We start from the raw sequence: 11,835 nt of genomic DNA, 5'->3' as shown, positions 1-11,835 counted from the left end.
GGTTACCAACCACCGCTATACCTGGGCATCTGTCAGGCCAGGCAGAGCCGAGCCGAGAAAAGCCGAATGTGTGAAAACCAGGCCCAAACCCAGCCCGGACAAAAATAGGGAAAGCATGTCGGGTCGTTTCATTAAATGGTATTTTCGAGCTACCCAGGCCTGGCCCTGCCATCGGGCCAACAAATCTAGGCCCAGTCCCAGGATTTTCGGGCTGGGCTTCGAGCTGGGCTGCCCATGGCTAGGTATAACCACCGCACACCTCCCGAGCAGGTTTGAGCCGGCCTAGGTAGTGTTCGTATTTTTGAAAAAAAAAACAGATTTATGAAATTTTCCAAATTTTAAAATTGTTTAGATGTAAAAAAATTCAGATTTCGGAAAAATTATAATTCTCAAAATTATTCAAAATTCAAATTATTTTGAAAATTTCTTACATTTGAAAAATATTCAAATTTTAAATTTTTTATGTATATTTTGAAAAAATTACAATTTTTTTAACTTTTGAAAAATGCTCGGACAAAAAAAGTTTATCTTTCGGACAGAAAACCGGCTACGATAGTTTGGCCTGCCTTAAATGGGAAAACTCTAGAAAAAGGCCGACCTTCGCGAAGGGAAGACAACTCACTCCGCACGCGACAAGTGGCGCGCTGTGGTGCCAGAAAATCCCTGGGAAGTGGTCTCCCTGCTCGCCACGTGTCGCAAGGGGAAGCAAGGTGGGGATGGGGGAGGAGAGAGAAGACCGAGTTGTGTCGGTTTTTCCTTTTTCTTCTAGATTCGTTTTTCAAAATGAAATATCTTGAGAACCGTAAGTCCAAATTGCGAACCGTTTTCACTTTTGAGATCCTCGCGTCGAGATCTTCGAAACTAGATCCCATGTTGATAGGTTTGGAGATACTTTTTTTCGTACTTCCGATAGTAGTATGATTGTACGCGTGGTGTGTACCTAATCGTACTCGTGTTTCAATCGAAAAGTACTTGTTTTTAGTGTGTTTGGTGCAGTTTTTCCCTTTACTCGGTAGATGTACTCGCCCGTGTGCGGGACTGTACCTGTACTTACGTGCGACTGTACCTGCTCGTGTGCGCCATGTACTTCTGTACATGTACTTACTCGGGTTCACGACTGTACCTGCTCGTATGCGCGTTTGTACCTGCTCGTCTGCGTGACTGTACTTGTACTCGCTCGTGTGTTCAACTGTACTCGTGTGTTGTGTGTGACTGTACCTGTTCGTATGCGCGTTTGTACCTGCTCGTCTGCGTGACTGTACTTGTACTCGCTGGTGTGTTCAACTGTACTCGTGTGTTGTGCGTGACTGTACCTACTCGTGTGCGCGACTGTACCTACTCGTATGCGTGACTGTATTTCTGTTCATGTACCTGCTCATGTGAGCGACTGTACCTGCTCATGTGAGCGACTGTACCTGCTCGTTTGCATGACTGTACTTGTACTCGCCCGTATATTTAACTGTACTCGTGTGTAACTATACTTGTAATTCGGGTAGCCGGATCTATATGTAGTATGTAGAATAGTGTCTGAGCTTTTTTTTCAATCATGCGTTAGTACTGCGCGCGCGCGAGACACATGCATGGATGGATCGATCGCTGGGGCAGTGTACGCGCGCGCCAGACGGATTGTACTCGCTCGCATGTAGCGTACGCGCGCGGGACGGAGCGCGCGGCGATGGATGTACTCGCTCGCATGGCCGGCGCGCGGGGCCGTACTTCTCGTATCGTGCGGGATGGATTTTCTAGCGTCGCGCGGAGGTTGACACGTGTCAGTTTTTTGTGCGACGCGCGGGATGTTTTTCCCTTTGCGAAGGTTGGTCTCTAGCTAGTGGCACCCGCCTTAAATGGAAACCGGCTACGATAATTTTTTTAAGTGTGTGTCGGGATAGATCGGCATCCCACCGGATGGTGTATAGGAGCCCACGGAGGGGCTGGACTTGGCCGCCCAGTTTTTGGAGGACAGCCCAATGGATCCCGGGCCGAGTGACAATGAACCGTTGCTCTAGAGAAAATTTCTTCCTGGGGGCGGGACAGTGCAGTTGGAGAGATCGGCAGACAGCAAGTTCAGAGATTACCCTAAAAAAAACAAGTTCAGAGATTACCCTTAAAAAAAGCAAGTTCAGAGATTAACAAACGGAGATACAGCTAGTAGGGAAAACAAACAGCGCAGAGAGCTGCAACTTCTCTCAGAGAGAACGCGCCATGCATTTGTCATAGTATTCCATACTACCGATGAAGTGAGTTTGTTAATTTTGAACTGAAGAATTGCACAGATGAATTTGTTCGTCTACACGAAAAGCAGACCAAGTTCAGACGTTTCGTACTGAAAATTATACTTGCCACATTACTGTATAAACAATAATCTCAGTTTCAGAAAATCTTTGTACATTTGTGTTCGGAATTTATCCCTGATCCTTTCTAACTATTTATTGATCTCTTAGCTCTACCTACCGTTAATCTGAATGAACATCTATTTACATCAATTAATTAGTTCAGCCTGGCCGGCGACAGGAACATCCGCCTCTTGCCGCGCTCCGATATGGTCTCCAGCCTGGGCGACCAGGTCCTGGTCCTCGGCCCGACGAGCTGCGCGTAGTGCCTCTTGAGCTCGGGCGTGCTGCACAGCTCCGTCGCCGATGCCGCAGCAGCCGCGACGCCGCACTTGCCGCGCCGGACAGCGCCGTCACTGGCACCGCAGCAGGTGATCACCTTCTCGATGAACTCCGGGAGGACCCTGATGAGCGGCGCGGCGCCGTCCTCGCCGCCCTTGACATACTCGAACGGGCACTCGCCGGGGCCGGCGAGGGACACCCGCTTCTTGCCCCCCGGCGCGGCCGACAGCGCGGCGATCGTGGCGGCGGTGAGCACCGGCGCCTTGCCGTCGCAGGAGGGAAAGCGCGCGGCGGGGAGGACGAAGTAGGTGCGCCCCGGCAGGAGCCGCTCGGCAGGCGGCGTGATCGGGATGGGCAGGCCGACGAAGAAGCTGTCGGACGGGCACACGACGTGGGCGCCGGCCGGGAGCAGCTCGGCCGCCACGTCCCCCGCCGTGGAGCACCCCTCGCCGTCGAGGCTGTCGTCCTCCTCTTCGTTGACGAGCAGCACCCGCGTCCGCCCGCCCCAGTACACCAGCCTCACCGCCGCGGGGGCCGTGGCCGGGGTGCTCAAGCACGGGGAGAGGCGGTTGCCCATGACGCGAGAAGAGAACTTGCCAACTGTCTTCCAGAAGCTTCTAGACTCGGATGGGGGAAGAGACCGAGGAGAGCTGGTCAGCACAAGAATTGCGGCATGTTTGTTCGAGGAAGAGGATTATATGTACGAGCAGAGTTGGAGGGAGTTGACCATGGAAGGAAGATTCAACGGAGCTGAACTGGCGTTCCATGTGCACGTGCTTGTTTATCATTTTTACGGCGCGCGGGTCCCGGATGGGTGAGCGGTCAAAGGCGATGGCCTTGGCGATGGAGATGGAAGTGGTTACGTGGCGGGAGGTTATTGGGCAGCGGATGGCGGGAAGGTTGGAATTGTTCTCGGGTCAGAGGGGCGGTGGTGCGCGCGTATGGCGCGCGTTTGGCGTTGTTGTTGGGCTGGATCCACCCAGATCTGCTACTAGTAATTTTAAATTCTCTTCTTCCAGATACTATTGAGTCGACTACTGCTCCGGCGCCGACGTGCCATCCAGCGCCGACATGCCATCACATGGATAGAACTATGACATGTGGGCCAGGGGTAGGGGACTAGAAAGCCACGCTGGCTCCAAAAGTCTCGAGTTCCTGAATATGACAAATGAGCACTCACTCCAGCTAAAAATAAATGTCTCAATGTTATCTTACTTATTTTATGACGCAGGGAGTACAAGTTAAGAGTTGGCCAATCAATCAGAAAAAAGTAAGAGATGAAAAGTCCGAATCTATTTGGAACGACTAGGTTACGACAATTGGCGTGGTCAGTAGAACGGTGGGTGGGATTTGATCACCGGTACAGCTCCTCGCCTGGTATGAGTATCTATCTTGCAGTATCAAGATGACACTGTCTTCCTTCTGCGGGATAATGTAGAGCGAGCTATAAATTTAAATGTTATAATTTGTCTATTCAAATATATGTCCCATGAAATCTACTTCTTAGGGCAGGCCAAGGAAAGATCTATTCGGTTTAAACAGATTTTTTACTTCAGGAAAAGGGGCTTTACCTATGAAATATCTTGAGAATCCAGTACATGGAAAAAAGGATAAAAATAGTGACCGGATGCCACTGGGCAATAAATTTAGAAAGAGGATAATTAGACCGCTGGCAAAGTAGGACTTTATATGTTGCTAGAAGGATCATTGTCATTAATAGTTTACTCGCTAGAACCTTCTACTCCCTCTGATCCATATTAAGTTTTTGCCACTAGTATGGATGTAGCTATAACTAAAACATGTCTAGATACCTCTATATTAGTGGCAACTAATGAACCGGAGGGAGTACCAAAAATATATATATACTAACATAGACGCACATGGCTAATTAGTATACACTATAGTGTATCGATTGGTAAATATTAATCTAGTAAGAAATGCAATCTTATCTTTACATTTTATCTTATATCTATGGATATTTAGTTCAACAGTGCAATATTTTCAACATTTCGCAATGATTCGTAAAATAACATAAATTTAGCAATGGTATGCCAAAAAATTTGAAACAGGAAAAATAACGTAGATATGTGCTAATTAAAGATCATAGTAAAAGAGTTTGATATAAATGAGTGAGAACTATTATATTAGCCTCAAATGCGGGCCACAAATTGCTTTTACCCGGCTGGGTGCCAAAGGGCTTGTGGATTCTGTATGTACAAATGGTGGATATTAATTTACCTGCAAAAGTAGTTATGGAATCTTTTAAATTAGAAGGATCCCATTGAATCCAATGTTGGTGGAGTGACCTGTGGCTGGCCGTGTAATATTCTCTGCTTCATTGGAAAAAAGACTCTAATTCTTTTGTGTTTCATCTACTCAAACTAGCTTGACGCTTATATAGCTTGTTCTTAGTAGCTTTTCCTTTTCGATGTGTTTTCCTTCGCTAATTGCAAAACTTACAGTGGTGGTGCGTTTGGCGGAACCAAGTCTTGGTTTCTCTAATCGAAATCATGTACTAGTAATTCCCTTTCATACTTAAAATAAGAAGGAAAAAGTGGATTAAAAAATACTAACTTTTTCCATACATAGATGTTAAAAATTTATTAAAATTTAGATGTATGTAGACACTATTTGGTGTATAGATACATTCAAATTTAAATAAATATAAAACATCTATTTATGGACAGAGGGAGCACTTCGAATGAAGAAAGTCTCCACATGTCAGCAGAGTGTGCATAAAACGAACACCACTACATCACCTCAACTGATAGAACCCGCCCAAAATTGGCATAGAAGGAATCCCAATCCGTTGAGAGCAAGCCATAATACAAAGGTAAATGGAAGACTCTTCACCGGAGCATAGATTGCGCACTATAGAACCGCATAGAAACTTTGGTGATGTGGAGGAAAGAAAAATGAGATGGAGTAAGAGTCTTTCTAGAATAAAAATAGTACAGTAGGTAGGATTTACAAACCGGTTACATGTCGTGATTTTACGATTGTACACGTGATGTCATTAATCTATATACTCACATGTGGTAGTAGCTGAAAATAAACAGCTTAGAGACTAATTAAACATTTTATTCATTGTTCGTAATTATATGCGTAATACGCGTGCCGCACACTGTTTCACATAGCCGACATGGTTAACCACCACCATAGACTGCCACGGGACTGGTATGACCAACTACTATGACCAATGTCCGTTTTCTCGTCGATCAAATCCTGCAACCGACTTGCCGCTCAGAAGACAAATCTTGCTGCTGACTGTTCTCTTTGAACATATCCATTTACTCGACAGTCGGCACCTATTGTCAACAGAGGTAAAACTATGGGCACGCAGCCTTGTTCATTGATTTGCGGGCCGACAACCTATTAAACTATGCGTTTACATGATGTGGGACTGATAAAATTGCTCCGTGCAAGAAATCAACGTGGACGGATGGGTGCGTAGTTGTATCCGAGCGTACAAAAATTCAAACCCCAGATTTAATACTTACATGTCTCATAAAGGTTAAACATTTCTTTCACTGTCAGACGAAGTTTGTGTTGATTGCGAGACGCCACTTCGTCTCAAGATCCGATCCACTTTCCAGGGTTCTTATGTAGGGTTTTACATATGTGAGACGTCAAAACTAGCCACCAAATTAATGGGTGTACATTTCATTTTGCGGAGAAGGATATACTCCGTACTTTGTAAAAGGTCAAGTAAAAAAGTGACCGACAGTGACACGTAAAATGTCATCATGCAGCACGTACAGGCTGCGAACTCAGCAGTGGGAGTGAGTGGTTTCGCTGGGTCGGCCGGTCAGGCAGTTTAGTTTAGGCCGCATGCGGCGGTCGTGACAGTCGACTCGATCGAGCCGAGTCCATCCAGAACTACCATTCTTACCAAGAACAATTCAAACCGGGCCAAAAGTGCTGTGGACTGGCTGAAATTAGCTGGAGAAAGTGTTCAACGGTACATAAATCGAGCGTGGATCAGACCGTGGCACCAGTCTGCTAGCCACAAGTTCGATTAACCGTGCAGAACTAATACTATTCAATCGATTCCTTGCATGAAAATGACATCACTAGACACTGATAGATTTGTCACCATCAGTGTTCCAGAACAATAAATTTTCTACTTCTATATGTCTCTGTGCATGCGCATTTCCTTGACCTTTTCAACATATTATCTGAATCTGCCCTGCGCCCTGGCCCTGACCCGGATCGGGCACCGTATGTCGTCTCAAACGGGATCACGGATATGCTTTCTTGCCGTTCACGTACGTCGCCAGGACATGCCCCGGTATATCGTCGGCGAACTCCTTCCACGAGGTGGACGGCAGGACCACGAAATCGGCATGTTTCCCTTCGGCGAGGCTGCCCAGAACAGGGTCGAGGAAGCAGGCGTGGGCAGCAGATATGGTATGCCTGCATGCGAGAGAACTCCATCCTTAGTACCACACAACTCCAGTTAAAAAATTAGTACAGAAACCACAAAGGAAAATGTATGTTGCGAAACAAAGGCTAAACATTCAGTGTTGTCATGCAAGATTTTCTATTTGGGAAGTCTGCAATATAGAGATCTCGGCATCAGATGTGAGCTGATACCGGGCCTATGGACTATAGATATATCAGTAAGATATTCGGTGGCATTTTCTTTTTGCAACAGCATATAACTAAACAGAACGAAACTTCAAAGAGACTCACGCTTTCAAGGAGTCATCTAGGGGCAAGCATTCTGTCGAGATCCAAGGTACCTCCCATCCAGGTGGCTTACGGAACATTGCAGTTTTAATGGCTTGTAATGGATTGATATCTGAAACCTGGAAAACAGCCACACATACAGTTAACACCCAATATATTTTTCCCATGAAACAAAATGGCTATAATAGTAAAAAGAACTTCAGACGCTGCATAAATTTCGGAAAATACATACAGGCCAGTCGGAGCCAAAAGCCAGATGTGCACCACCAGCTGACAGTGATCGAAACAAATAAGAACTCCGCTCAGCTCGTTCTACCCCGATCTTCTTTCCAGCAGAGTCTGCATCATCCAACAAATGATCTGGCTGGCAAACAAGCATATCTTTCAGAAGATAGAGATTTGGAACCCACATTTATCATATAGAATTGGAGTATCTTGGAGAATTCTGAGTAATGATTGGGAAGTGTATACAATGTAAAACGTAACAAGCCAGTGCACTAAATGTACATCTTAAGAGTAACAGGAAATGTTTGTATCATGAATGACAAAAGCCCTTTTAATAACATATGAGAACATCTCCAGTTTAATACACGGCAAGTTTTTTGGTTTCAAGAAAAAATTGACATTTTTTATTATCATGTTATTTTTAAGTCGCATTTTCCATATACTGTATCTAATGGTTCGTTTACTGTCAGACTTAATGTGCCGTCATTGTGCTTTCCCGTGTGAAAGAAATCAAAAGCTTGACATGTTATTTTTATCCTCCTTCAAAGTAAATATGACATGTTGTGCTTATGTTCCATGCCACAAGTAGTTGTCTTCAACTCTTCATAAGATAACTAGGCTATAGTACTTTGACGATCGTATTTATAAACATAATTTCTTTCTTTTCAACTCGTGACCGGAATTACCCAAATGAAATCCTAGTCTATCACCTATGCAGAAAACTACTGAAGCATTTGCATTATCATGAGTCCAGTATTTTGACTTTAGTGCATCACCAGACTTCAAAGTTCAAACTCCTTTGTTACGTAGTGAACATAAATCATTAACAAGAGCATTATATAACATATGGAAAGGGTAATGGACGTGAATGGTTGACCTGCACGGATGCAATAGTATTATGTTCTCCAAAGCGCTTTGCCGCACTTGGGGCCAGATGCTGAGCATGCTCAACCTGATTTTACATGCAACAAGTTCAAATGCTATTCAGGTTATTAAATACTAAAAAAATGACATGATGGCAAAGTACTCTGATATGCTATCAGAAAACATACCCGGAACCTGCGGTCCCTCACTCCATTCAAATTAACAATCTCATCAAGCATATCCAACAGCATATCGTTAGCTTTATCGCCAATTGCATGTATGGCAACCTGAAAAGGAACATTATCACTTTCATAAATTACTGTGAACAATTTTAAGCACAAGCATAGAGATGGAACATGTGTACCTGAAGTCCTGATTTGTCTGATTCCAATGTTGCATTGAGCAGAACATCCATATCTATCAACTGGAGACCAAAACTGCCGGGGTCATCCTTATAAGGCTGTAAACATTCATTAAACACTTATTAAACATAACATGATAGTGCACTGCCACCATGTATTATTTACATGACGAAACAGAGTAACCGCCAGTTCTTCCAACAAAAACACAGCACTGCTATGGTGAACATCGATGCATTCCTACACTGTCAAAATATGAATGTGACTATGCGAGTACTCGTTTAATACTCATGAGTATTACCTCATAGAATAGTGCGCTTGAGGAACCCAGGGAACCATCAAGAAAAGCTTTAACACCACCTACATGAATCCATTCGCTTATCAATCGGCCTTTTTTATGGATTAGATCCTACACAAGATAACATGTATATAAGCGTAGCACATATTCACAGAAACTAAAGAAAACCACAGAAGAGCTTGGCCTACTTCATGAAACATAACTTACAGAAACACGAGACCATGTGGGCAATGGGAAAAATAAGCAGACTCTGATCATCATCTTTCCCATGGATTGAGCCCATTCATAGATATCTATTGTGATGTAAGCACAGTACTCATGTCAGAAAACAAATAAGGTTAAAGATGAAAAACTACAAAGGCAGCTCCTTGATCTTTCAAAATAAAAGGTACAAATATTCGCAATTAAATTCACCACGAATCATCTAAATGTCCCAAGGTCATATATGGCAGATAATATTAGCTTTCTGCACTAACATAATTCTGAACTTTATGAACTTGCGTGAACCATTTTGACACAAAAATTCCACATATTGTTAAAATCAAGACATCAACATCAGACATGCCCATACTAATAATCAATAAGTCTGGAAATAAACATGTTCTGTTGTTAACTGTAGATATTTGTAGGATACTTTAACTGAATCTTAAACTTCTAATAATAGCAACATCACAAGTAAAAGAGGAAGAATGCACCTGAAAAATCTTGCCAAGGTTGCTTTTCCGACATTCCAGGGAAGTAACTTCCAACATCAACAACAGTAGTCACCCCCCTCATTAGGGCGTGTCTACTTGCTCTGAGGAGAGACTCTCTTCTTTCAGTTAAAGAGACATCTGGAATCACATCCAATACAAGCTTCATAGCAGCATCAACTAGAAGACCATTGGGCTCTACAAACAATGACATAGGTGAGACATTTTGTTACTCCTTGCCTTAATATTAACAAAAGCTACACGCACTTCAAACTATATAAAAGATTATATGAAAGAACAATCCATATTTGATAATTGAAGGAAAATCCATCGCAAAATAGAATAGTGTGGGGACCATGAGAATAATTTGAAAAAACATGTACAGAAGTTTCTGAACATGTACACATTAACGTCATAATTCACCGTAAACTGCCTTGGTCGTGACAATTTTCTTCTGTGTTTTTTTTGGCTGTTAGGATATATTGTTTAAACTAAGACGTTTGGCATGGTTGCTAAAGAGGCCTATCTTGGTTTTAAGACCAGTAAATGGGTAAAGGTCCATTTTAATGACTATTTTAATTACAAAGGTTACCTCTTTCAGTTGTTCTTACAATAGTTCCACCAACTGGATCATTTGTGTTGTTGTCAATCCCAGCAATCTTGATAGCCAACGAATTAGCTACTCCCATATGCCCATCCATGCGTGTGAGCCACACCTGCAACTAAAAAGAGTCACTAGCTGGCCTGTGTAATGGCTTTGTGAAGGAGGTCCAACTGGCGAGATTGAAAACACACCGGATTATCAGGAGATATATCATCTAACCAAGCAGCAATGGGAAAATCACCACCCCAAAAATCATTGTTCCAACCTCCTCCTCGCACCCACTGCCCAGGATGCTTATCTGTTTAGGAAACAAGCTTCAGAGATACTAGTAATATTGCAGAGTTGTCAATTGGTAACACCAGCCAATTTCATAGATGAAAACTAATCAAATATATGACAACACGAAAAGTGATGATATTTGTGGAAGTAATACGTAGAATTAAAATTTTCGAAATTATTAAAATTCAGAACAACAGCAGTGTGCAATATACCGAGTGAGACCATTCTACACAAGAATTTCCAATTTGCAAATACACTTCTGCATATACACTAGTATAAACAAAACAACATCATTTTAATCAGGTTGTGTTCGTGAACCCCCGATCCTTGTTATTTAAACCATGGATTGACATAGCACCGCATTTCATACTAAGCAACAAGATGATTAAAAGCGGCATGGGTAAACTAGGAGAAGGAACGGAAAAACTCATCGAAACCTCTGACGGCGTCCTTCACCCTGCTGATGAAGACATCTTTGCTTCTAACCCCTCGGAGTGGCACCCTCGCCAACTGCAGCGAAGTTCAGAAAACAGCACAAACTGAAAACAAGTTCCACACAAGTGTAACACTGGGATTGGAATTTCAAGGGGAGACATATAGGCAGCACTACCTGCAAGCCACCATCGATTAGGTGCACATGGGAGTCGATAAATCCCGGTAGAACAACATTCCCGCTAAGATTCAGCTCATACGTGTGCTTCCCCCTGAATTCCTGCACTTGAGGGACTCAAATTTGAGCGGAATAGAGGTGGCAGAAATATGTGATTGCAGATGCAGTGAGTGATGCAGCAAGCGGTTTCGAGCAACACAAATTGTAGACAGTCCTCTGGTGCCTGGGGGGAAGGGGGCAGCAGGTCGGAGTGCAACAAACCTTAACGGAGTCGTAGGTGCCGACGTGGAGCACGCGGCCGCCGCGTACGGCCATGGCGGCGCCGAAAGGGCGCGCGGGGTCAGCCGTGTAGATGGTGGCGTTGGCCAGTATCATGTCAGCGAAGCGACCACGCGGCGCCCCTGCGTGGGGAGGAAGCGAACTGAGCTGAGCTTCCCCAAGGGCAGAGTTGAACACAGCTAGCGGGAGGGAGGAGGAGGAGGAGGGGCGCGCGTACATGGGAGGCGGGGAGCGGGGCCGGGCAGGAGGAAGACGGCGGCGACGACGGCAAGCGCCGCGGCGCCGGCGGCGAGGAGAGCGCTCTGGGCGGGCATGGTTGGG

The 11,835-nt window shown here is 44.5% G+C and overlaps 2 protein-coding genes across 2 annotated transcripts; both read right to left on the bottom strand.

The window, feature by feature from the left end:
• Positions 1–2,321: 2,321 nt before the first annotated feature.
• Positions 2,322–3,255, bottom strand: LOC124660061. Its single transcript, XM_047197856.1, has one exon. It carries the CDS (start codon positions 3,187–3,189, stop codon positions 2,488–2,490), a length of 702 nt encoding a protein of 233 aa, XP_047053812.1. The 5' UTR covers positions 3,190–3,255; the 3' UTR covers positions 2,322–2,487.
• A 3,258-nt stretch (positions 3,256–6,513) lies between these two features.
• On the bottom strand, positions 6,514–11,610 carry LOC124666159 (protein LONG AFTER FAR-RED 3-like). The gene is made up of 14 exons (XM_047203509.1): positions 11,497–11,610; positions 11,236–11,337; positions 11,063–11,135; positions 10,538–10,644; positions 10,335–10,458; positions 9,746–9,940; positions 9,258–9,343; positions 9,054–9,161; positions 8,758–8,853; positions 8,582–8,680; positions 8,407–8,481; positions 7,537–7,668; positions 7,308–7,423; positions 6,514–7,028 (listed from the first exon to the last, which is right to left on the bottom strand). The coding sequence occupies exons 1-14, from the start codon at positions 11,608–11,610 to the stop codon at positions 6,854–6,856; spliced, it is 1,602 nt and encodes a 533-aa protein (XP_047059465.1). The 3' UTR covers positions 6,514–6,853.
• Between the last annotated feature and the right edge of the window lie 225 nt (positions 11,611–11,835).

This window comes from Lolium rigidum, chromosome 6 (assembly GCF_022539505.1).
Source record: "Lolium rigidum isolate FL_2022 chromosome 6, APGP_CSIRO_Lrig_0.1, whole genome shotgun sequence".
NCBI classification, from domain to species: Eukaryota; Viridiplantae; Streptophyta; class Magnoliopsida; order Poales; family Poaceae; genus Lolium; species Lolium rigidum.
The sequence above is the reverse complement of the archived record's forward strand: the minus strand, read 5'-3'. Positions and strand labels throughout refer to the sequence as shown.

Bases quoted from the DNA above. Each gene is read 5' to 3' on its own strand.
- LOC124660061 (XM_047197856.1), bottom strand. From the start codon at position 3,189: ATGGGCAACCGCCTCTCCCCGTGCTTGAGCACCCCGGCCACGGCCCCC.
- LOC124666159 (XM_047203509.1), bottom strand. From the start codon at position 11,610: ATGATACTGGCCAACGCCACCATCTACACGGCTGACCCCGCGCGCCCT. The intron at 9,162-9,257 runs GTAAGTTATGTT...TATCTTGTGTAG, and splicing joins CCACATGGTCTCGTGTTTCT to GATCTAATCCATAAAAAAGG. The intron at 7,424-7,536 runs GTATGTATTTTC...GCTGTTTTCCAG, and splicing joins CTTTTGGCTCCGACTGGCCT to GTTTCAGATATCAATCCATT.